Here is a 26920-nt window from a genome sequence, read left to right as displayed (position 1 = left end):
GAGGGGCAGAGTGTTCCAGAGCTTAGGGCCGACCACAGAGAAGGCCCTGTCTCCCCTGGTTTTAAGTCTGGCCTTGGGCACCATGAGCTGTAGCTGGCTCTCGGACCTCAGAGCGCGCGCAGGAGTGTAAATTTGGATGAGGTCTGAGATATAATGAGGTGCCAGTCCATGTAAAGCTTTAAAAACAAACAGCAAGGTTTTAAAATCAATTCTAAAATGAACAGGGAGCCAAAACAATGTGCTTTTGCTTTTATTAGGTTTTGGAAAAAAACAATACAACAATCTGATCACAGTAAATACGCACTAGACTGAGTCGCACCCTCAATAGTATTTTCTTCCATTAGGCAAACAAGTATTCAGTGCATTGACATACAAAGTTCAGGTTTATACTCAACACTACCTGTTCGTCCTCGCCAATAAACACACGAATGGAAATTTCCCTTATGTGTCCATGGCCAATTATGCAAATTAGACAATGATGTCATCTATTCACCGCCCCGCAACCCAGTTTCACAGATAGATTGCAGTCCTGTGTGAAACAACACTGCTTTTCAAGGCCAGGACGTCAACACAATTTGATTGTAACGTATGTTTGATTGTATGCTACTTAACTGATTCCTCCAGTCCTTGGTGTAATGTAAAAGACCGTTGATTTGCACGTTTATCCAGATTTGCACCAAAATGCATTGCTTTCTCCCTTAACATAACCTCTGTAGCAGATATATTAATTGACATCCTTAGCATTAATTCGGCAGATTAACAATCTGCAGATAGAATTCTGTTGACGCGTTTAATCAATTCAAAGAGATTCGTGGGTCGTGTGTGCTTTAGTCTTCTCTGAGGTAAGCCTCGGGTATGTCTTCCTCAGTGTTGCTCTTCTCCAGCGTGGCGGCGTGCCGAGTCATGGCCTCCACCTCCAGCACCTTTGCCTCGGCCAACTTCTTATCACCGTCCTTTGAGACTTTCTGTATCGCGTCCACTTGGGATCGGGCCACCTGGATGTTGTTCTGCATGGTGATGGATGCGTGCTCGGCCCCTGCAAGTACAAAAGGTATGTCACTGTGGACGTGATTGTGTCCGTCATCTCAGTTTCGCACATAAATCCATCCAAATGTCCCGTTTGGAAAGTCGTATCACTTTGGAATGCACGCATAAACACACACCTGAAGTGTACGCCGCCTCCACTGCAGTTTCACACAACTTGAGAGCACTGACCCAGGATGACTCGAAACGCTTGCACTCCTCTTGTCTGTCGTTGACCTATCACAGTAGAGAATAAACTATTTTCTTCAGGGCGGGGGTGACAGTCGTACCGACAAACTGAACATGAACATCGACTCACCTTTGCTCGCTGGCCAATCATCACCTGCCAGATGGAGTCCTCCTCCGTTTGGCTCAGTTTACCAAGTGACGCCAAGTAGTGTTTTTGGAGCGCTATGAGCGTGTGCACAGCCTGTCAGCAAGCAAGCAGGGTTTAGTCCAGTTCAAAGTGTAAACAAGACCAATGACTTTTTAATATTCATGATTACATTTGGGGTATATGGTCTGCACTCGTTGTAGGGGTGCTTGACAAAAATAGTTTCACTTCCGAATCGTGATTCTTATTATTCCGATTCTACATCGGTTCATAATTTTCAATATTTAAAAAAAGTTTTTTGTTTTTTTTAAATTACAAAAAAATATTAATTACATTTATTAATTAATTTAAAAAAACATTGTAATAATCTGTTTTTAAAAATAAATTTTTAAGGCCATCTCCAAACTTACTCGCTGCACATACACGACAGCAGCTAAGAGGCACTTTTGTAACCTGTACACTGTTGTATTATAGATTTTATTATAACTTTTATATGAAATATGTTGTGAGAATCTGGTTGAATCGAGAATCTATTGTGAATCAAATAGTCAGCCCAATAATCGAAATCCAATCGAATCGTGAGAAGAATCACATTTCTACTAGTTGTGCTTTCTACTGAAGAAAAGCAAAAATGTCAATAAGTCATCAAAATCAAAGCTGGAGGTACAATTTTTGATCCATGTTGAGATCTTAGGTACTGTTATAAGCACACAAACCCACCATGAAGTACTTAACACCCTGTTGACCGTACAAGCTCAATGATACCCTTCCACTCCAGTACAACTGGTGGCGATAATGCTGCTGCGATAAAACGCACCTTTCTTCCCGTTCAACGTAATCAGGTCACTAATTGACAGCAATGTTTGTTGACTAGTGTTTTTAATGTTAGTCATTTATTATTATGACTTAAGCTAATTGCTGGTTATGTATACACAGTGTTTCCCATAAACTGCCAAGATACCTGTGGCGGTGGGGGCGTGGCTATGGGCTATGACATCATCGAGTAATTTGCATAATTTACTACAATGATATGATTTTCTCTAAAAAGGCTCAAAAAATGTATACTTACTAATTAATAATAAAAGTTTTGTTTTAAACGTCCAACCATCCATCCATTTTACAAAATCATTACAACACTTTATGTACATATTTATATACAGATTTGAACAATAAGTTATTCACTGAAATATATTTATTAATTGTGGTTCTTACAAAAAATATATCTTATAAAATATAAAAGCTAAAATGTCTCATAAAGCTCTGCCCCTTTAATTAGTGCATACTAAATCATTTAACTTTAGCCTACTACTACAACCATATTATTTACCAGCAACATAAAGTGAAACAGAGGCAGAGGTGTCCTGCCACAGTCAGTAACAAATAAACAGAAAACAGTAGTGGTGGTAGATAGACACAGAGCTTCATCAAACATCTGATCCACTGAACAAAGAGCTCCAAAAATCTTGAACTTTAGACTGCCATCAGTTTTACTCCCTACACTTAACCATGTGTTTCCTACTGCCTGCAGACTTTGCACCCTTTGTTATATACACATGTTGTGTTTCTAATATAAATACATTTAATAAAGTCAAATACAAATAAGGCAACAAGAGAAGTATCCTACACTTCTCTTTTGTAAAGTAAATCTGAACAGCCGATATGGGCATCTACATCAACTATATGATTTGCCTGAGAAGCTGGAGAGGACAAAAAAATAAATAAAAAAATTTAATTTTAAATTTATTTTTATTTGTGGCGGACGTAATTCTTTCGTGGCGGGCCGCCACAAATAAATGAATGTGTGGGAAACACTGATACATTTGTTGGTGGAATGTGTTAGCATATGCAACTTATTTTTCATTTTATTGTACATTAATACCTCCACTTACAAGCTCTATGGGTTCAGATGGACAGACAACATACATTCACTCACTAGGGCCAATTTAAGTGTTGCCAATCAGCCTATCCCTGCCCATTGAAATGAATAGAAATCAATTTATTCCGTGCTTGGTCCTCTCAGAACAACACAATTTTAATATGTAACGTGACTTTTAAAAACAAAAACAAACTTCTAAATAGGAAATACTGTTTTAAAAACATTACAATAGCATGTACTATAAAACTGCTACAGTAGTTTTATGAAATACAGTATTAAATATTCTTTAGAATTTACCTTGCGGAGCAGACTTTTGTACGTGTCTCTTACTGACTGCTTCTCCGTTGTGTAACAATTGGAACTAGCAAAGTTGTTTATATTTAAGTGATGGAACAGAGAGGTCAGAGTTGACAACAGGCGAGTATGTATGTCGGTGTACCAAAGGTAATGCTCGACCGTCCAGTTTGTTGAGTCAGGACTAGTGTTGTCCCGATACCAATATTTTGGTACCAGTACCAAAATGTATTTTGATACTTTTTGGTATTTTTCAAAATAAAGGGCACCACAAAAAATTGCATTATTGGCTTTACTTTGACAACAAATCTTACGGTACATTAAACATATGATTCTTATTGCAAGTTTGTCCTTAAATAAAATAGTGAACATACAAGACAACTTTTCTTTTATTAGTAAGTAAACAAACAAAGACTACTAATTTAGCTGCTGACGTATGGAGTAAAATATTGGGTCGTTTTCCAATCTATTATTTTGTCAACATTATTAAGAACAAGTGATAGAAAATGGATTATTAATCTACTTGTTCATTTACTGTTAATATCTGGTTATTTTCTCTTTTAACATGTTCCATCTACACTTCTGTTAAAAAGTAATAATCACTTATTCTTCTGCTGTCTGGATGCTTTACATTAGTTTTGGATAATGTATCAATCCGATACCAAGTAGTAAAAGGATCATACATTGGTCATATTCAAAGTCCTCATGTGTCCAGGGACCTATTTCTTGAGTTTATAAACATAATATACATTTAAAAAAAACGAAAATAGATTTTGTGATGCTAAAAAATATTGATGTAATCATAGTACTATCGATTAGATACGCTATTGTACTTGGTATCATTACAGTGGATGTCATGTGTAGATCCACCCATGGCATTTGTTTACATTCAGGAACGGCGTCATAAGCGGTGACGCCAGTGAGCTACGGTGTGTAGTGAAGCATGTTTAGCTATTCCTTGTCCTGCAGGGATGATACTTGTAAGAAACTTACTTTATTTGTCGCCATGGAGGCGAGGATTAGTGATTTGGAAGTAGCTAAAACACTGCCGACTGCGGGTGGACTTTAGCCGCAAGCTGGCTCGCCATGTCTTAAAGCACCTCTTCCTGAAGGCGTTTCAGTGTAATAGCGTCACCTTAATTGTTAGGTTTTAAGCCAAAATGCGTCCGTTCTCCCTTTTCTGTCTACACACTGTGTCTGCTTGTAAATATTCCGTGATTGTGTGCATGCTCGTCTGATCGTAAAACCAACAATGACACGACGTCACGACGACGGGGTTAACGGGTACTATTTAGAGGCGGTATAGTACAGAATATGATTCATTAGTATCGCGGTACTATACCAATACCGGTATACTGTACAACCCAAGTCAGGACTAGACAGAACAAACTGAAGCACAGCATCTGCGGCTTCTCAATAATTTTTATGGATAAATGTTTGAAAACGTGCATGGCTGCATTCCACAGGGACTGGTTGCATCTTGTGTGATGCGAACTGAAAGCTGACTCACCGGGTCGGCTGCTAACTAGAAGTACATATTTTAAATGTTTTGTTTCTCTGAATCGATCGCCCGCTTCTTCACCTTTATACTAACTTTCTCAGCTCTAGTGGTCGGAAGGCAGGATTGTGTCGATCTGTGAGCGACACTCAAACACGCACGTCGACTGTCTAATCGAAATGTACGTTTGTTTCTTGGGTAAACAAAGCAGGAACAGCAACGTGTAATATAATAACTCTTTATTGTTAAAACGGCACAACTCTGTAACAAATACTACCGTATTTTTCGGATTATAAATCGCAGTTCTTTTCAGTTTGGCCGTGGGTGCGACATATACTCCGGAGCGACTTATGTGTGAAATTATTAACACATTACCGTAAAATATCAAATAATATTATTTATCTCATTCGTGTAAGAGACGAAGCAAATGGCAGCAATCGTCACACACACGTCAGCAATCGTCACGCACACGTCAACCAATAAGAATTCGGCGGGGGAGGGTCATGGCAGACGTGCATTGTGGGTCATGGGATGCTAACTGCTATATGCTACTGCCGTTTTTTTTGATTGATTGCTTGTAGCTATTAAAATGGATCACATCAACATTGGTGGTAACTTATAAAAACTGAGAAGAGCTGAACTAAAATGGCACCGAAAAGGAAATCATATACTGCAGATTACAAGCGGGACGTAGTGAAATATGCAGCAGAGAACGGCAATCGAGCAGCAGAAAGAAAGGACATACCAGAGGCGACACCGGGGAGGAAGATTTCATCGGATTTAGCGATCGGGAGTGACAGATTGTTTGGTAAACATATAGCATGTTCTATATGTTATAGTTATTTGAATGACTCTTACCATGATATGTTGCGTTAACATACCAGGCACATTCTCAGTTGGTTATTTATGCGTCACATAACGTACACTTATTCAGCCTGTTGTTCACTATTCTTTATTTATTTTAAATTGCCTTTCAAATGTCTATTCTTGGTGTTGGATTTTATCAAATAAATTTCCCCCCAAAATGCGACTTATACTCCAGTGCGACATATATATGTTTTTTTCCTTCTTTATTGTGCATTTTCGGCCGGTGCGACTTATACTACGGAGCGATTTATAGTCCGAAAAATACGGTACTTCAACCGAGTCAGGCTTGGAACTCAAAACTATGCGCGCAACAAAAAGCATAACCAAGAGCCGAGACAGCTCGTATCTCAATTTACACGTAAGTTGAGGTGCCACTATATGGCTTATATTTTGGCATTGCGCATCCAGACCATTTGTAAGCAATAAGTCAAATTTCCAGTTCTGTGGTTATCACAACACTTTTCCGATCGCATCACATTTGTGTAGTTAATCAGTTTCTTTAAGATACTGACTACCGTATGGAATGTCACACAATCACAGCTTGACTACATTTTGTTCAACTTTTGAGGCATATTTTCCTCGAGTTCTGGATGTACTCCCAAAGTTCACGCCTTCTGGGACATAAGGCAACATTTAGCTTTTTAATCAAACTAGTAGTTCAAGGAAACTCACCTTTGAATACTCCGTAATGGCATCTATGAGCGCTAAAGTGGTCTGAGAGAGGAACGTGCTGCAACTATCCGTAACCAGAGAGGCTGCCCGTCTGATCAGAGAGTCGTGAGAGAGACTTTCAACCTGCAACACAGAACCAACATTATCACTCATACAGCAAACAAGTCCCAAAGGCGGGGGACATGCTGAAGTACACCTGTCGCTCTTACCTGAGTGAAGGGTACGGCGCACAGAAGGCCGCTACCCACAGCCAGAGAGGTGCCGCTTATGCACACAATGTTTGTCCATCTTCCTACTTTGTGTCCTGTTGGTTTGCTGATCCTGCACAATGTGCGAGCATTGCTCCTGCAAGAAAGGGTAGTTTAAACTCTGAGGCTTTTAAACTATAGTGTAAATTAGGGATGTCCGATAATATCGGCCGATAAATGCTTCAAAATGTAATATCGGAAATTATAGGCATCGGTTTCAAAATTATTGGTATCAGTTTCAAAAAGTAAAATTTATGACTTTTTAAAAGGCCGCTGTGTACACGGACGTAGGGAGAAGTACAGAGCACCAATAAACCTTAAAGGCACTGCCTTTGCGTGCCGGCCCAATCACATAATATCTACGGCTTTTCACACACACAAGTGAATGCAAGGCATACTTGGTCAACAGCCATACAGGTCACACTGAGGGTGTCCGTATAAACAACTTTAACACTGTTACAAATATGCGCCACACTGTGGACCCACACCAAACAACAATGAAAAACACATTTCGGGAGAACATCTGCACCGTAACACAACATAAACACAACAGAACAAATACCCAGAACCCCTTGCAGCACTAACTCTTCTGGGAGCTACAATATAACCCCCCCCCCCACATTAGCCCCCCCCCCCCCCCCAACCTCTCAGGGAGAGCATGTCCCAAATTCAAAGCTGCTGTTTTGAGGCATGTTAAAAAAAATAATGCACTTTGTGACTTCAATAATAAATATGGCAGTGCCATGTTGGCATTTTTTTTCCCATAACTTGAGTTGATTTATTTTGGAAAACCTTGTTACATTGTTTAATGCATCCAGCGGGGCATCACAACAAAATTAGGCATAATAATGTGTTAATTCCACGACTGTATATATCGGTATCGGTTGATATCGGAGTCGTTAATTAAGAGTTGGACAATATCGGAATATCGGTAAAAAAAATACATTATTTGACATCTCTAGTGTAAAGGCACTCATACTACATTGGTAAACATTACCTTTATAGCAGTGTCAATCAAAAATTGGCTGTTATTTTTGTAAATATTTTGAGATAGGCTCCAGCACCCCCCGCAACCCCGAAAGGGACAAGCGGTAGAAATTTGGATGGATTTGCTAATGCAGCTCTACTCAGTTATATTAGCTTGAGCAAGTGTACCTAATATTGTGTTACATACACATCATTGGCGGCTGACTAGTCTACCTTAATAGTAACAAACTAAAGTAGGGAGAATAATTTTAAAGTTATCATGTACAGAAAACGTTGGAATTGTTCATTAATGCTATAGTTTCAGTTTTGATTACACACCTATTGCGTCAACTTAGGTGGGTCCCACTGACTTCCGGTTTAATTGACGGCAAAATACAAACGCCTAATAAATCGCTTTTTATTCTTAAATCGCCAAATTCTTAGGATGTTTGTTTTTAAACGTCGCAGTGGCGATGTAGTAAAACGTCATCTTAATTCAAACTGTCCACCTACCGTAAGAAACGGAGGAAGGCTGTTCCTCTGCCGAGCGCGGCCATGTTGGTCCGCCACAATAAAGCCTTCCCCCAACATTGCACTTGTTCCTGTTTTACATCCGGTATTTGCTGCCCTCTAGTGATCAAAAATGTTTCCACAAGATATTACATATATAACAACTAAAGCACTCGACCACTATGGCAGGGCATCTGTCGTTTCATCCTGGACAATATTCATGACAAATTAGTGCTTTGTTTTAAAAATGTGCTATTTGGATTTACACAGTATGAAAAAAAATGTTTAAATGAATTTTACCTTTGCAACCTCATTATACTATTGGCTAAGTTCTATATTCATAAATGTAAGTTTCTCAATACCCGACCTGTTTTTTGTGCCTTTAAAAAATAATTAGAACTTAACTTTAAAACGCTTTCTACCTCTGACAACCTATGAAAACTATGATGCTATGCTCCAAATTTGGATTATTTATGGAACTTGTGCTTTATACTTTGTTACACACACACACACATATATATATATATATATATATATATATATATATATATATATATATATATATATATATATATATATATATATATATATATATATATATATATATATATATATATATATATATATATATATATATTGTATTCTATTTTAATTGCCTTATTGAGTTTACAACCCCCTGGTGCTGTTTTGTACTGTTTCTGTACTTGTTTTGTTTATTATTATTTATTTGCTTGTATGTAAATGTTGCATATTATAAATAAAGGTTTATTAACAAAATAAAAACCCATATAAAACAACTAAATATGTTGCATCTATTAAGGGCACATTTTCAATTAATTTAAGAGCAATTTAATTTGGTCCCTATTAGGGGTGTGGGAAAAAATCGATTCGAATTCGAATCACGATTCTCACGTTGTGCGATTCAGAATCGATTCTCATTTTTTTTAAAAATCGTGTTTTTATTTTATTTTATTTTTTTTATTTTTATTTTTTTATTTTTGTTGTTGTAATTAATCAATCCAAAAAAACAATACATAGCAATACCATAACAATGCAATCCAATTCCAAAACCAAACCCGACCCAGACACAGAACAAACCAAAAGTAGTGAAACAAAAATGAATATTATCAACAACAGTATCAATATTAGTTACAATTTCAACATAGCAGTGATTAAATATCCCTCATTGACATTATCATTAGACATTTATAAAAAAATGAACAATAGTGTCACATTGGCTTACACGTGCATCGCATCTCATAAGCTTGACAACACACTGTGTCCAATATTTTCACAAAGATAAAATAAGTCATATTTTTGGTTCATTTAATAGTTAAAACAAATTTACATTATTGTAATCAGTTGATAAAACATTGTCCTTTACAATTATAAAAGCTTTTTACAAAAATCTACTACTCTGCTTGCATGTCAGCAGACTGGGGTAGATCCTGCTGAAATCCTATGTATTGAATGAATAGAGAATCCTTTTGAATCGGGAAAAAAAATCGTTTTTGAATCGAGAATCGTGTTGAATTGAAAAAAAACACAAATCGATTTTGAATCGAATCGTACCCCAAGAATCGATATTGAATCGAATCGTGGGACACCCAAAGATTCACAGCCCTAGTCCCTATGTGGTTTTGGTTCATCTATTTGGTTACATGATAGGGACAATGTATAAATGACTGCTGCCAGTATTATGCATATGCAAACTGCATGCACACTATCTTTTTAATTAATAACAAACAAAACGGAACATAGATACAACGTAACATAACACAGTTATGTCGTAATGTTTATTTTATTTCAGTGGCCTTGTGGTTAGAGCAGCGTTTCTCAAAGTGTGGGGCGCGCCCCACTGGTGGGGAATAGAGACATGACAGGTGGGGGGCGAGGAACGGGAGGAAATTTCACTTTTATTTTTTTATTATATTCTTTGATTTTTTTTTTTACTATGCTTTCATTTTCTATACACACTGTAAATCACTTTGTGATTCTGTCTGTGAAATCCGCTATATAGATAAATGTAAATTACTTATTTTTCCTGTAGGCTTTACATTTCTAGGTAGGAGCGAAAGTTTACTGACATAGCAACAGTAACTAATGGGGGCGGGGCTAAGCGGAAGCTTTGTGAATGGCGAGTCACTGTGCGAGGATTTGCCGTTTTGCAAATACATAAAAAATAGAGCCACTGCTGATGAGCTGTTCAAGATAATGGACAGTTTCCTCAAAGAACACGACCTTCAATGGGAAAACTGTGTGGGCTTTTGCTCTGATGGCGCGCATGGCAAAGTCAAGAAACGGGCTGCAGGCTCTAATAAAGAGGGTTGCGCCAAATGCGCATTGGACACAATGTGTCATTCACCGGGAAACACTCGCGTCAAGGCAGCTCAGCCCCGAATTCAATGAGGTTTTAACAGTGGCAGTGTCAAGCCTGCAACCCCGATTTGAAAAGCTGTGCAGTGCAAAACAGGCTCATTGCAGCCACTAATGCTGGAGTACTGTAAAACTCATGTTCACTTGCCCTGTCCTCCTTTTTTTGGCAAAGATTGCAAAGTGGCACTTTTATTTTCATTTATTATTGAACTTGATGCAAGTTATTTGATTTATTATTGAACTTGATGCAAGTTATAACACTTTTATTTGATTTATTATTGAACTTGATGCAAGTTATAACACTTTTTTTGATTTATTATTGAACTTGATGCAAGTTATAACATTTTTGTTTTATTTATTATTGAACTTGATGCAAGTTATAACACTTTTGTTTTATTTATTATTGAACTTGATGCAAGTTATTTGATTTATTATTGAACTTGATGCAAGGTATAACACTTTTATTTGATTTATTATTGAACTTGATGCAAGTTATAACACTTTTTTTGATTTATTATTGAACTTGATGCAAGTTATAACACTTTTTTTGATTTATTATTGAACTTGATGCAAGTTATAACACTTTTGTTTTATTTATTATTGATTTGATGTAAGTTATTTTATTTGATATTGAACTTGATGCAAGTTATACCACAGCTGCACAGTTATTTTATTTATTATTGAACTTGATTTTATTTTATGTTATTGAGTTTGAATGTATAAAACTTGATGTTACTTGATGTTCGATAAATTTGAAAATGTTAAGCTCAGCATTAGCGTTCTGTTGGGGCGATGGGGGCAGGTGGGGCTTGAAAACTCCCCCTTGTCCAAAGTGGGGGATGACAAAAAAAGTTTGAGAACCACTGGGTTAGAGAGTCCGCCCTGAGATCGGTAGGTTGTGAGTTCAAACCCCGGCCGAGTCATACCAAAGACTATAAAAATGGGACCCATTACCTCCCTGCTTGGCACTCAGCATCAAGAGTTGGAATTGGGGGTTAAATCACCAAAATGATTCCCGAGCGCGGCCACCGCTGCTGCTCACTGCTCTCCTCACCTCCCAGTGGGTGGAACAAGGGGATGGGTTAATGCAGAGAGTAATTTCACCACACCTAGTGTGTGTGTGACTATCAGTGGTACTTTAACTTTAACTTTATTTATTGTGTTTCTTGTATTATGTCTCATGTATGCATGTGTATCTTATATTTATGTGTAGCAATACACAAGATGCTTTATGAATTCAAATATTGCATCATCACTGTCGCCCGATTCATTCTGTGGATGCGTATTAGGCGACACAAACAACAAAAGCATCAACAGTCTTAATTTGGATCATTAATGATGCAATTTGGCTGGTAAATATTTGCGGTGGGTTTAATTATTTATACTCGAGGCACAGATGAGCATCACATGACATCATTACATCTAAGAAAAACAAGCCGCAACTTAACTCAACAGAGAATCGTTTGAATAATTAATGAGCACTTGTTTACCTTTAATGGGTTCCTTGGGAGTATTTTACATAGGAGAATAGCGCAATTTGGGATCATTGTTCACTTTGGACCCCAAATCCACATGGATGACTTTAGATAGCTGTCATCAACACAATAGCTCTCCTTGAGTCTCTCTTAGCTGCTGCTAATGACTCTAAAAGCAAATGTTTAAAAGTAAAAAAAAAAAAAAGCCTCCAACACCAGTACTAAATCTTAACTCTTCATTAGGTACTCCTACAACAGGGTTGGCAACCCAAAATGTTGAAGGAACCATTTTGCACCAAAAATACAAAAATAAAAAATCTGTCAGGAGCCGCAAAAACTTAAAAGCCTTATATACAGTAAGTGTAATGAAGGCAATACATTGTATATTAGCTATATTAGCCTACTATCAAAACGACTATGTGTCGCAGGCTGACACAAATCTTCGTTAACAGAAATGCTGAAATGTAATATTTATTCTACACATTTTTACAACATTGGAAAACCTTAGTAAAACAGAGGCTTCTCAGAGTGTCAGATAACTCCTGGAAATTACTGGCTTAGAATGGCTAAAGGTATATATATGTGTGTGTCCGAAAAAACGGCAGCCGGTCTTCTTCTAATGGATTTATTACAATCTTTGCAAGCAGGGTAACGTTTGCTGTGGTCTGGAACAACATGGCACACAAACAACTATCAGAAATGCAGCCAATAATACATACAGATAATGTGTCATGAAACAAATATAAATTATAAACAGAGAAGACATAAGTAAAGGAAATGAAATGAGCTCAAATATACATACAAACGAGACATAATGATGCAATATGTACATACAGCTAGCCTAAATAGCATGTTAGCATAGATCAGCTTGCAGTCATGCACTGACCAAATAGGCCAGATTAGCACTCCACACAAGTCAATAACATCAACAAAGCTCACCTTTGTGCATTCACGCACAGTATAAAACATTTGGTGGACAAAATGAGACAAAGGATTGGTATAAAACACATCTTTCTGTGGCAGAATCAGGGAAATTTGTACTTGTAAACAAACTACAGTGAGTTCAAGGGACCGCAAAATTTAGTAGGACAAAACGGCGCTCGCCAAATACTCTCATCAGTGAAGCATGTTTAACATAAACAGTGGGATTGCTAACATTTAAGAAGGTGTGTGTCATGTTGGTGCCTCTAAAGAAACCATATTAAAACAAAAAATATATTTGACCCCCATCTTTTTCTATTTTCGTAAATGTTTTTAAAAAACTAGGGCGGCTCTAGAGCCGTGGGTTGCAGACCCCCGTTCTACACAATCGAAAGCAGTGTTTCTTAACCATACAGATGTGGTCTGTATGTGTCGCAGCTGCGCTCAGTTGTTATACACTTTTCCACCACTTGCGGCAGTAATGACAATATCAATATCTTAAGCGCAAAAATTATGACTAAAGTGGCAAAGCTTTATTTTCATTTGCACTTAAATTAGATTGAAAGTTTGTTTAAGAAACATACATATTATTATTATGAATTTGGTTAGAATCTGTTCATATTAGTAATGCGTAATATGTCATTTTATTTTTCATCACTTTTTGAGTCCCTTCTTTTGCACTATATTTAATACATATTTATTCTGTAATAAGCCTAACCTAAATCTTGATAATAATCTTTGTGATTAACACATAATTTCCTATCAACTGACAAGGTATATCCTGTTAAACTGTAAGTAGGTTAGATATCATTATTGAACACAATTACAATCAAAAGTAAGATAACTAATTTAGTGTTGATATTTGAGTGGGCTGGGTCCCTTTGTAGTGGAAAAAGTGGACCCCAAGGTCAAAAAGGTTAAGAACCCCTGATCTAAAGGGTGTCATGCTCAGGGCGTCATTGAAGGTGATGTTTTCGACCTTTGAACTCTCTACCAGAGCTAAGCATTAGCTAGGCATGGTTTATTATACATTTTTCAACAAGTCTTCCAAATATGTGTCAAAAATTGTGATTTTTTTTTAAACTTAGGCACAATTTTCTTCACAATGATGTACACACAACAATAATACTAATAATCGTATAGTACAGTATAGGTATGCATATGTAAATAATAAAGTACAATAATATAATGCTGAAAATATATGTAAAATATTACAAATATAATTGAATGTAATCTAATTAAAGCTGTTTTAACTTCACCAAGCATTGATTCATGTCAAGTACATAATGCAAATAATGAAAAAAAAAGAAAAAAGTTTGAATAAAATTATGACGAGACAAACAATACATTAAAAAAGTAGTCATTTATTTAAAGAAAACTCAAATATATTTTACAAAATGTCAGCCAGACGTTTGATTGTCAAGAAAACTAAATCACCTTTTTCCATTCATAACACACCAGCACGTCATTTCATAATGCCAAGTCATCGACTGTTGTTTACCCAGTAGCTCCAAAAGCATCAATGAATCAAATAAATAGTCTTAAATAAATCAATGCCACAAGAATTACATAGTCTCATTTGTATGAAGTCAAAATACAAATATAGTCTCAGTCCTCTCGTAAATAAGCCTCGTGGATGTCGTGTTCATCGCAGTCCTCCAAGGATGAGGTGAACTCGGCCATCCTTTGGATCTCCTCTACTTTGGTCTCGGCTAACTTCTTATCCGCCTCCGCCGACGTTTTCTGAGCCTCGTCCACATGGGACCGGGCAAGCTGGATGTTAGCCCTCAGCGTGATGGACGCCTGCGCAGCTTCGGAAGTGTATGCGGCCTCAGCCGCCATTTTGCACAAGTTAACTGCCTTGATCCAAGTTGTCTCCAAGCGTTTACATTCAGTGAGCTGCTCGCTGACCTGTTGTGTGAACATCATACAGCTCAATACCATAATAATATGAAACAGTTTTTTTGTGGGTGGCTTTATTTTTTATTTTCTGATGTTAAAAGGAGTTGGAGTGTCATATAAAGGGTTAAACTGACCTCGGCCTTTTGTACAAAGATGGCCCGCTGAAGGGAGTCTTCCTCAGCTGGGCTCAGTTTTCCCAGTGAGACAAGATAACGTCTCTGCAGGGCAATGCGTGTGTGTACAGCCTGAGTAGAGACAAAAATAATATATATAAACTATGTACATACACATGACTGACTTATATAGAGCCACTCGTAGTAGTTTAGTGGGTCAGTGGAGTATGTCTTACAATAGTATTGATAATATTCAATTCAATTCACATTACCGTAATTTCCGGACTATAAGCCGCTACTTTTTCCCCTCGTTCTGGTCCCTGCGGCTTATACAAGGGTGCGGCTTATTTACGGCCTGTTCTTCTCCGACACCGACGAAGAGGATTTCGGTGGTTTTAGTACGCAGGAGGAAGACGATGACACAATGATTAAAGACTGACTTTTCATATACCGGTAGGCTGGTTATTTTGATAACGTACAGGCGAGCACTTTGTATTACTTTGCACCGTTGTATTATTTGTACTCTGCACGAATGCTGTTCGCCATGTCAAGATGTGAAAGTTTGATTGAATGATTAAAAGATTTATTGTTAATAAATGGGACGCTTTGCGTTCCCAAACAGTCATCTCTGTCCCGATAATCCCCTCCGTGGTAGCAGGAACCCCTATATACTACGCTAATTACACATCAAAACCCTGCGGCTTATAGTCGGGTGCGGCTTATATATGGAGCAATCTGTATTTTCCCCTAAATTTAGCTGGTGCGGCTTATAGTCAGGTGCGGCTTATAGTCCGGAAATTACGGTAGATATATTCTAATTCTAAATATATACATTTTAAGTGTGCATATATATATATAGATATAGATATTTTTCAATTCTAAAAAATATACTCTAAAATATATATATAGTATAATCTCTCTCTCTCTCTCTCTCTCTCTCTCTCTCTCTCTCTCTCTCTCTCTCTCTCTCTCTCTCTCTCTCTCTCTCTCTCTCTCTCTCTCTCTCTCTCTAAAAAGATGGTTTTCAATTAAAAAATTTATGTGTCCAGTGTGTCCACTATATATTATAAACTAGTTAAATAATATGATAATTCCAAAAATATGTTTTAAATTTATATATGGTGTATTCTAAATACATTTTGTGTGTGCATATATATTTCAAAACTTTTTTTTTATTCTAAAAAATCTACTCTGAAATATACAGTATACAGTATATAGTTCCACAAATATATTTCAAATTCAAATAGATATATTCTAAATGTACACATGTTTCTCATGCATATATATATATATATATATATATATATATATATATATATATATATATATATATATATATATATATATATATATAAAATATGTTTTTATTTAAAAACTTTTTTTTTAATTAAAAAAATCTACTCTGAAATATACAGTATATATTACATTATGTATATAACTTATATGGTACAGTTAAACAATTATATACATAGATAAGGTCTATACATACATATATGTAGTCTAAAATATATGCATGATGTATAGTAAAACAATATATTTTGAATGAAAATAAATGTATATGTCCACTGTATATAAACACTGAACTAGTTCCAAAAATATATTTACAATTCAAAATAGATATATTCTAAATGTACACATTTTATTCATCTAAAATATGTTTTGAAAAAAAAAAAAAAAGTATATATATATAATTGTATATATTGCATATATATATATATATATATATATATATATATATATATATATATATATATATATATATATATATATATATATATATATATATATATATATATATACATATATATATATACATATATATATATATATATATATATATATATATATATATATATATATATATATATATATATATATATATATATATATATATATATATATATATATATATATATATATATATATATATATATATATATATATATATATATATATATATATATATATATATATATATATATATACATATACACATTTTGGTGCAGATCTGGATACAGATGCAAATACTCATATGGAGCTTGAACCACATATTTAACTAGCTTTTGTGCAATAATCCTGCACACAAACAACTTTTGATTGAGCTTTTGTACTGGATGTTTAGACCCCCCCAAAAAATCACCTTTGTGTAGTTGGCGAAGGCATCGATGAGAGCCATGGTGCTCTGCGAGAGGAGGGTGCCCGTGCTGTCAGTGACCACAGAGGCCGCTCTTTTGATCAGGCAGTCGTGAGTGAGATGCTCCGTTTGCTAGAAGAAGGTATAGGCACCTTTAATGATCGTGATCCACTGCATGAGAAAATAAATATATACAGTCTAGGCTCACACACCTGCACAGACGGGTTCAAAGTCAACGATGCTGTGTTTGCCTGTGCGGCGTCCTTCCATTGCACCGTCTTCCTGTTTGTGGCCTGTCTGCTGCTGATGAGGACACTGGCAGAGCTGCTGTTACAAAACAATTGCAAAAAAAGTGTCAAAAGAAGCCATGCCACCATGCCTGGTGATACAGTTACTCTAAATATACTGTACCTGAGGAAGCGGCTGCAAGCTGCTCCCCTCCTGAGGACGCTCTTCTTGCTCTGCAGCGCCGAAACATCTGCTTGCAACCTCAAAAGTCCTCCTGCGGCCCGGCTGGCACACGCTGAACACTGTCGTACTGCTTGCATTATCAACCTAGGACTAGATTACACTGTCTGTCTTGTTCTGCTGCCAGTCTGCTGCTTTTGCTTCCTCCAGTCGCGCGCCGCTTGTATTTATGCAGCCCCCATTGCGTAAAAGTCATTGATCTGTTGACTCTGCCTGCAAATGTGCGCATTTGCCTTTATCTCGCAAAAGGCCACAGATCACGTACGTGCAGATTGCAGTTGGTCGGAAGTAAACCGCTCTCCTTGGTGCACTTTTGCTTGGAGAGATGTTAGCAGTAAACATCAATTTATCGCCATCATTTCTGCATCTATAACATGTTGTGTCACCACATGTTGTGCTTGATTGCAGACACTCAACGCAGTCTGCAAGGTTGGTTTTCTCTGCTATTTCATGGAAAGGCATCATATATGCATCGGAATGAAAAACTGCACACTAAACTCATCAGGTGTATGGACCACAAAACTACTTTTACAATGTATTATTTATTATTACAATCATTGATGGACAAATAACTTGCAAAGCAAATGCTAGCTGTGAGAATGTTGAGGATTTATTCCTTTTTTTTTTTGCATTTCAGCATTTTATCACTCAGAAAATGAAATGTTTAAATTCAGTTTAAAATGATTGGATTCATATAGAAAATACAACTACAACACATATCAGCTTTAGGGAGGGCACATTAATTCAAGTCAATTAACAACCAAAAAGGGGGCCACAAAAACCTAGTGAGTGAACAAATCTTTATTATTATTATTATTATTTTATTTTTTTTTGACTGCTCGTCACAATACTGCTGCCAAGTTACTGCTATTTTATTACCGTACCCTAACTCTGATTTTCAGGGTAAAGATTATGTTATAGTTTGGGGAAAAAAAGACATTGGCATATCTAATGAGACTTCATCAGCTCAACATGCATACAAACATTTCACCCGCTGAATCAGTGCATTACATTTTCTTTGGCTTGTTTCATGCTTATTTGTGAGGCCGGCCACAGAAATGTACACATGTGATAATAACCGTAGAACGGGACATGGAGCTTTATTTTGACATGGTCAGTAACATAAGAAGAACTGCAGAATGCACTGTGGCGTCAAAAGAGCGGCAAATCCTCGCGCGTAAAAACTAGTGATGTGCGGATCGATACAGAAAATATCGATACCATCGATACCAGATCTTGATGCTCAAACATCGATTCTCAAGCCAAAGTATGAATACTTTTGATACAATAGGTCAGGGTTGTGCAACCTTTTACCACCAAGGGCTGTATATGAAAAGTCATATTGCCATTTTCTTATTTGAAGAAAAATGCTAAAAACAGATGTTGTGTCAGCTTTGTATTATAGGTGACAAACTGTATTTAAATTGGATTATTATGAATTATTAGTTAGAACATTTCTGCTTTTTCTCATTACATACGTTTGCTCTTTTTTCCTACATTTTTAATGTTCTATTTTTCCCTTGTAAGTATAGAATACAAATATTAATATTACAATTGTGTAATTTCATAAACTAGTTTGTCAAAAATTCTGCCTGGACGACAATATTCATGTTCAGTTACACATTTTACATTCTCATACAAACCAGACTGTCCAGTTGCGATCGATTGAATGCCCTGAGTTTATTATGGTTGTTGTAATTTTTCAAATTAATTCATAAGTTAATATTTTTTATTTTTTAATTAACTAAACTTTGTATTTTTACTATATTTAGTTTTTATTTTGAGACCTTCTAATATTGTCTTCTAGGATTGTCTAAACTTTTTATTGTCATGCCTGTGTGATCATGTTTTGTTTTGGTTATGTTCGGTTTGGTTTTTGGACTCTGTGCACTCTTGTTTGTTTTGTTTCCATGACAACCCATTAGTTTTCACCTGTCCTCATGTCACGCACCTGTCTCACGTTTTGCACTCACGCACCTGTCTCACGTTTTGCACTCGCGCACCTGTCACTAATCATGACGGTATTATTTAAGCTTTCAGTTGTCAGGCAGTCTGTCTGGCGACATTAACTCTGTTATCCCTGTTACTCCATTGTTTACGTGTTCCAGGCCATAGTTCCATGCTTTTCAAGTAAGTGTTTGTTTATTCATGTTAAAGTTAGCAAGTGTTATTTATTTCATGTTCATAGTTTTTGCCCAAGTGCGTTCTGTTATAGTAAAATTAAATGATGTTTTTACCTTCACGCCACGTCCGCTCCAATTCTTGCATCTCGGGAAAACAAAACCCTCACAGTCCACGTCATGACATTTATACTGAAAAGTCAAGTATGGGGGGCCATTTAAAAAATGTTTAAAAAAAAAAAAAAAGAAGCTAAAAACAGATGTTATATATGATTAAAGACACAACTTTCTGTTATAGGTGACTAAGTATGTTATTACTAATGATAAGTTTGTCATTACATTCCAATTTTTCCTTACATGTTTTTTAAGATGGATATGATCACGTCGGTGTCGCATTTTACTGCGTGGGTCGTCCTCCCAGGATGCAGACGGAAACTCCGGAGGCAAGGTGCAGGTAAGACAATGATTTATTCTCATAAATCAGGCAGGAAATAAACAAAAGAGAATTGTGCCGATCGCACGGGGAGCTAAGGCAAAACTTAGCACAGGAATCACGAGCAAAGAAGCAAGGAATCCTCCAACGTAACTGTTGCATAGCGCAAACAAGGAAGCCAGACAGTGTGTGGCGAAAAACAGGAAATAGGAAAGCTCTCTGATTAGTGCCTGGGAGCACATGAGCGTCCCGAACACTAATCAGAGGCAGGTGAAACTAATTTGCACCCATGGCAACTAAAACAAACCCAGGGGTGCACAAAACTGGACATGATCCGGGCAACGGATCATGACAGATACAGTATGTTATTTGAAAATACAAAACCTTTAAAATTTTAGCAGACACATTGGGTATATTTGCACATACGATAACAGTCTGAATTTTATCTGGTATCGGATCGGAAAGAAAATCGGCGTTATCGCACATCTCGAGTAAAAACCACAACGCAAAGACTCATTTTACAATCTTTTTGCTCGCGTGTGTGCTTGTGATGTGTTTCGCCTGTTTTCTACACACGCAACGTTCCATGGTGTAAAACATTTATATAAATGAATAAATGACAAAATACACTAATGTTGACTTATTTTGTCTAAAAACTCTAATCTAAGCGACACACAACAAGCCCCCTCAGATTGACTCTGACCAGGAGACAGTAGGCGTTCAAAGTGACCAATCAGAAAGGAGGGGAGTTGCTGGGCCGTGTATTCAATGCCCGCCCTTAAAGGCCTACTGAAACCCACTACTACCGACCACGCAGTCTGATAGTTTATATATCAATGATGAAATCTTAACATTGAAACACATGCCAATACGGCCGGGTTAACTTATAAAGTGCAATTTTAAAATTCCCGCCACACTTCCGGTTGAAAAACTCCTTTGGATATGATTTATGCGCGTGACGTCACAAAATCCACGGAAGTGGTTGTACCCCATCGACCCGATACAAAAACCTCTTGTTTTCTTCGACAAAATTCCACAGTATTCTGGACATGTGTGTTGGTGAATCTTTTGCAATTTGTTTAATGAACAATGGAGGCTGCAAAGAAGAACGTTGTAGATGGGATCGATCGGTGTATTAGTGGCTAAGTACAATACTGACAGCAACACAAAAAGGACTACTTACTACGCCTAGCCGATGCTTGCCGCCAAACCCACGGATGAAGTCCTTCGTCGCGCCATCGATCGCTGGAACGCAGGTGAGCACGGCTGTTGATGGGAAGATGAGGGCTGGCTGGCGTAGGTGGAGAGCTAATGTTTTTATCATAGTTCTGTGAGGTCCGGTTGCTAAGTTGCTAAATTAGCCTTAGCGTCGTTAGCAACAGCATTGTTAAGCCTTACCAGGCTGAGAATTTTTAACCGTGTAGTTACATGTACATGGTTTAATAGTATTGTTGATCTTCTGTCTATCCTTCCAGTCAGGGGTTTATTTCTTTTGTTTCTATCTTCATTTGAGAACGATGCTATCACGTTAGCTCAGCAGCTAAGTGTGTCACCGATGTATTGTCGTGGAGATAAAAGTCACTTTAAATGTCCATTTCGCGTGCTCGACTCTCATTTTCAAGAGGATATAGTATCCGAGGTGGTTTAAAATACAAATCCGTGATCCACAATAGAAAAAGGAGAGAGTGTGGAATCCAATGAGCCAGCTTGTACCTAAGTTACGGTCAGAGCGAAAAAAGATACGTCCATCACTGCCTCTCTAGTCCTTCACTGTAACGTTCCTCATCTACGAATCTTTCATCCTCGCTCAAATTAGTGGGGTAATCGTTGCTTTGTCGCTCCGAATCTCTCGCTCCGTTGTAAACAACGGGGAATTGTGAGGAATACTAGCTCCTGTGACGTCACGCTACTTCCGGTACAGGCAAGGCTTTTTTTATCAGCGAGCAAAAGTTGCGAACTTTATCGTCGATTTTCTCTACTAAATCCTTTCAGCAAAAATATGGCAATATCGCGAAATGATCAAGTATGACACATAGAATGGATCTGCTATTCCCGTTTAAATAAAAAAAAATTCCAGTAGGCCTTTAAGCCAAAAGAGGCCAAAGCACGCAGAGTGTGTTTACTGCATACTTGCCAACCCTCCCGATTTTTCCGGGAGACTCCCGAATTTCAGTGCCCCTCCCGAAAATCTCCCGGGGCAACCATTCTCCCGATTTTAACCCGGACAACAATATTAAGGGCGTGCCGTGATGGCACTGCCTTTAGCGTCCTCTACAACCTGACGTCGCGTCCGCTTTTTCACCATACGAACAGCGTGCCGGTCCAGTCACATGTTGTATGCGGCTTCTACAGACACACGTAAGTGACTGCAAAACATACTTGATCAACAACCATACAGGTCACACAGAGTGCCCGTATAAACAACTTTAACACTGTTACAAATATGCGCCACACTGTGAACTCACATCAAACAAGAATGACAAACACATTTCGGGAGAACATCCACACCGTAACACAACATAAACACAACAGAACAAATACCCAGAATCCCTTGCAGCCCTAACTCTTCCGGGCTACAATATACACCCCCCGCTACCACCAAAAGCATCCCGGAATGGAGTGTTTTAAACCTGCACTTATCTGGTCCAACTTTAATACTCAGATATTATATTAGATTATTTTTGGTAGTTCAAAATGGATTGGACTGATTTGACTTTGTCATCCTGCTTTCTGCTATCAACTCTTTTTACTGTACGTCGTTGCCGATATCATATTCCAATTAATAGTTAATGCAGGGCAAATTGCAGACATTAATGTGTTATGTCTTTAGCGTCTGGATTCCTTGTCCTGTCCGTCGCTTCCGTTGCCATTGAAAAAGCCTGGTGGGCGTGGCTGTGACACATTTTCTTCCATTGGACTACAGCAGGGGTCACCAACCTTTTTGAAACCAAGAGCTACTTCTTGGGTACTGATTAATGCGAAGGGCTACCAGTTTGATACACACTTAAATAAATTGCCAGAAATAGCCAATTTGCTCAATTTACCTTTAACTCTATGTTATTATTAATAATTAATTATATTTACACTTAATTGTTTAAAAGAGGAGAAAACACGAAAAAAAATGACAATTCAATTTTGAAACATAGTTTATCTTCAATTTTGACTCTTTAAAATTCAAAATTCAACCGAAAAAAAGAATAGAAAAACTAGCTAATTAGAATCTTTTTGAAAAAATTAAAAAAAGAATTTATGGAACATCATTAGTAATTTTTCCTGATTAAGATTAATTTTAGAATTTTGATGACATGTTTTAAATAGGTTGAAATCCAATCTACACGTTGTTAGAATATATAACAAATTGGACCAAGGTATATTTCTAACAAAGACAAATAATTATTTCTTCTAGATTTTCCAGAACAAAAATTTTAAAAGAAATTCAAAAGACTTTGAAATAAGATTAAAATTTGATTCTACAGATTTTCTAGATTTGCCAGAATAATTTTTTTGAATTTTAATCATAATAAGTTTGAAGAAATATTTCACAAATATTATTTGTCGAAAAAACAGAAGCTAAAATGAAGAATTAAATTAAAATGTATTTATTATTCTTTACAATAATAATTTAAAAAAATTACTTGAACATTGTCAGAATTGTCAGGAAAGAAGAGGAAGGAATTTAAAAGGTTTGAGTTTGAGTTTGAGTTTGAGTTTATTTCGAACATGCAAGCATACAACATGATACATCACAATTTCCAGTTTCTTTTCAACATGTTCGAAAAGGAGTAGGAAGAAGCAGAGCTTATTTAATCCTACCCCTTTTCTTTACATAACAGTTGCAAAACTTTTTGTTCACTTCCTGTTCACAATTTTTTCACAATAAACTCCATAAGTAATCACAATAAAAATAAATAAATAAATAATAGTAAGAATTTAATAATAATAATTGGTGAAGTAAGTCATATTTCATATGATGAGATAAGTAAGATTACTTTAAGAATGAATGAGGTAAAAATGTATATGTGTTTAAAAATCCTAAAATCATTTTTAAGGTTGTATTTTTTTTCTAAAATTGTCTTTCTGAAAGTTATAAGAAGCGAAGTAAAAAAAATAATGAATTTATTTGAACAAGTGAAGACCAAGTCTTTAAAATATTTTCTTGGATTTTCAAATTCTATTTGAGTTTTGTCTCTCTTAGAATTAAAAATGTCGGGCAAAGCGAGACCAGCTTGCTAGTAAAGAAATAAAATTAAAAAAATAGAGGCAGCTCACTGGTAAGTGCTGCTATTTGAGCTATTTTTTAGAACAGGCCAGCGGGCTACTCATGTTGTCCTTACGGGCTACCTGGTGCCCGCGGGCACCGCGTTGGTGACCCCTGGACTACAGTATGGGGCAGTTCTGCTTGAGCCCCATGAACTCTGCCTAGCAACAAGAGCAGGGAATTGAATCCGAGCCGTTCTGTCGATTTGCGTCGCTTTGTCTGCTCATGAAAAAGTTTAAGTATTTGAGTGGGGAAGTTTATATCGAATCACATTTTCACAATGTATAGGCTTGTTCGGAAGATTAGTTGCACTGCAAATGATTTGCCACTTGCCAAGATTTTAAACGATTTTTTGAGAAATTCCCCTAGTTTTAAGAGCTATTTGCTAATTTTCCTATTTGTTATCATTGACTTTACAGCATAATTCAAATTTTAGCATGAATAATTATATTTTGTATACTCCAGTTTAAAAATGTTTAAAATTGAGAAAATAACTATTCAGATAAGATATTTCTGTTTTCCTCACATAGAAAATCTTGCTTAGAGATTCTGCAACAACCCGAGGATGCTTGATTTAAAGTATTAGTTGAGTAGAAAAACAAGTTGCCTCTATATTGAAGTTATTATCATATATATATGATTTATGACACCAAAAGACTTATAAAGTTTGCAAATAAATAGATATGATCAAAATAGTATCAATTTCACAGAGATTCCCGAACCATTTTGAGAGATAATGAGCAAGCCAGTCACGTGATCCGGGACGTGGCCATAGGGAACCACAGATCCCTTTCCCATCAACAACAATGCTAATCAAGCAGACTTTGTGAGAGCCAACAACTATTATTTTAGAAAAAATTATGATGGTTTTTGAGCCCGAACACAAAGAGGATGAGCAGTAAGTTTTAGAAGCCGAGTGATGGATGCAGTTACATTGTGACACTAGCATCCGTAGCATTGCTAGGTGCTAAACATACACACTAACAATAACAAACCAGAATGTCATATTTCCACTCTCGCTGGGATATCGACCGACGGGACGCTCACATACTCCCACTTAGATGAAGAATCAATCACAATCCTCACAAAGGGTTAAAAAAAAGGTATTTTGGGGTCTATTTTGGGGCGGCTTGGCGTAGTGGGTAGAGCGGCCTTGCCAGAAACCTGAGGGTTGCAGGTTCGCTCCCCGCCTCTTACCATCCAAAAAAAAAAAATCGCTGCCGTTGTGTCCTTGGGCAGGACACTTCACCCTTGCCCCCGGTGCCGCTCACACCGGAGAATGAATGATGAATGAATGAGTTGTAAAAATGAATGATGGGTTCTCACTTCTCTGTGAAGCGCTTTGAGTGTCTAGAAAAGCGCTATATAAATCTAATCCATTATTATTATTTTGCCATCTCGGGGACTTGAAAGTCAACCAGCCTGTCGGTCCCCGGCAATATTTGTCTACGAGCAGGTGAGAGATGCATGAATTATAATCTAGAATTTACTTTTAGCAAGTTTGAGACAAAGCAGAAGCAGCTGTCGGCTTGTAGTGTGTCAACAATAGCAGCGTAAGCTAGCATTAGCTCCCTGCTATCAATCCGCTGCTAAAATAGTCAATCTGTTTTGGCGCTTATAATAACAATATCACTCATATTTGGTTCATTTTCAGGTCATGACTTATAAATTGAATATTGTTGGCAGTTTCTGAACGTTTTTAGAGTATAATGAGTGCAACAGAGGACCTCGATCTGTTGAATGCATAAAAAAGCCAAACATATGTGTTCTTGTCTTACATAAGAATTGTGAATGATAAACAGCACATCTCTTTCCAATTTTTGCGTATTTCCAGTATGACTGATCTGATAACATGGTCAGAGTGCAAAGGACTACGGTGACGTACAATCTCTAAAAATTGCCGAAGGTATTCGGAGCGGAACATTCAAAATGGCTGACGGAATTTGTGGCATTTTGTGATGTTTCACCTGTGTTTCACATACTTTGCGGATTGTAAATATAATTGGATATGGTTTAATGCCTATGTGTCAAAGTCAAGGCTCGGATTTGGCCCGCGAGCCAAATGAATTATCTATGGCCCCTGTGATGATATTTGATTAGTATTAGATCCGGCCCGCAGGCCACAGCCGCCTGCTGTTGTTTTGCACGCTCTGATGCAACACTGATGCATACTCCATCACAGTTGGTGCTAGGAATTTTCAAAATGGGGTCCCCGAGACCCCATCATGTCATAAAAATAGGGTCCCATAGTAAATTTTTGGGGTCCCACTTTTTTGTAAGAGTTTTGAAAACAAATGATAAATGTATGCATTATCCTGTTATAGCTAACATTCTACATTGTGTTTTGAAAAAAGGTTGTCATAAACGTTACTTGATTAATTAAAAAATAATACAAAAGAAAACACATTTTTATGCATATGTAAATGTATTCA

The 26920-nt window shown here is 36.9% G+C and overlaps 3 protein-coding genes across 5 annotated transcripts in view; 1 reads left to right on the top strand and 2 right to left on the bottom strand.

Annotated features, from left to right (window-relative positions):
• Window positions 1-234: 234 nt before the first annotated feature.
• Window positions 235-9539, bottom strand: LOC133659130 (diablo IAP-binding mitochondrial protein-like). The gene is made up of 7 exons (XM_062061865.1): window positions 9532-9539; window positions 8292-8408; window positions 6774-6909; window positions 6565-6687; window positions 1343-1453; window positions 1164-1260; window positions 235-1036 (listed from the first exon to the last, which is right to left on the bottom strand). Exons 1-7 carry the CDS (start codon window positions 9537-9539, stop codon window positions 828-830), a joined length of 801 nt encoding a protein of 266 aa, XP_061917849.1. The 3' UTR covers window positions 235-827.
• Window positions 9540-14404: 4865 nt separating this feature from the next.
• On the bottom strand, window positions 14405-17830 carry LOC133659331 (diablo IAP-binding mitochondrial protein-like). Of its 2 annotated transcripts, none has more exons than XM_062062087.1 (5): window positions 17621-17830; window positions 17422-17536; window positions 17216-17341; window positions 15097-15207; window positions 14405-14971 (listed from the first exon to the last, which is right to left on the bottom strand). In XM_062062087.1, exons 1-5 carry the CDS (start codon window positions 17755-17757, stop codon window positions 14669-14671), a joined length of 792 nt encoding a protein of 263 aa, XP_061918071.1. In that variant the 5' UTR covers window positions 17758-17830; the 3' UTR covers window positions 14405-14668. The 2 variants fall into 2 exon arrangements, with proteins under 2 accessions (XP_061918071.1, XP_061918073.1); XM_062062089.1 differs by having other exon boundaries at window positions 17422-17533.
• Window positions 17831-19739: 1909 nt separating this feature from the next.
• Window positions 19740-26920, top strand: part of LOC133659330 (odorant receptor 131-2-like) — a 15552-nt gene continuing 8371 nt past the window's right edge. For both annotated transcript variants that reach the window (XM_062062084.1, XM_062062085.1), the window contains exons 1-2: window positions 19740-19807; window positions 20167-20251. The gene's annotated coding sequence lies outside the window, so the exon portion shown is untranslated. The remainder of the gene's footprint in view (window positions 19808-20166; window positions 20252-26920) is intronic.

The sequence above is a fragment of the Entelurus aequoreus genome, linkage group LG10 (genome assembly GCF_033978785.1).
Source record: "Entelurus aequoreus isolate RoL-2023_Sb linkage group LG10, RoL_Eaeq_v1.1, whole genome shotgun sequence".
In the NCBI taxonomy this organism is placed as follows: domain Eukaryota; kingdom Metazoa; phylum Chordata; class Actinopteri; order Syngnathiformes; family Syngnathidae; genus Entelurus; species Entelurus aequoreus.
This window is presented reverse-complemented; position numbering and strand designations above follow the sequence as displayed.

Excerpts from the sequence above, each read along its gene's own strand:
- LOC133659130 (XM_062061865.1), bottom strand. Across the intron at positions 6,910-8,291 it reads GCCTTCCTCCGTTTCTTACG|GAGCAATGCTCGCACATTGT; the intron begins GTAGGTGGACAG and ends CCTTTCTTGCAG. Across the intron at positions 1,261-1,342 it reads TGATTGGCCAGCGAGCAAAG|GTCAACGACAGACAAGAGGA; the intron begins GTGAGTCGATGT and ends CTACTGTGATAG.
- LOC133659331 (XM_062062087.1), bottom strand. The coding sequence starts at position 17,757 with ATGCAAGCAGTACGACAGTGTTCAGCGTGTGCCAGCCGGGCCGCAGGA. Across the intron at positions 17,342-17,421 it reads CTTTGAACCCGTCTGTGCAG|CAAACGGAGCATCTCACTCA; the intron begins GTGTGTGAGCCT and ends ACCTTCTTCTAG. Across the intron at positions 14,972-15,096 it reads TCTTTGTACAAAAGGCCGAG|GTCAGCGAGCAGCTCACTGA; the intron begins GTCAGTTTAACC and ends TTCACACAACAG.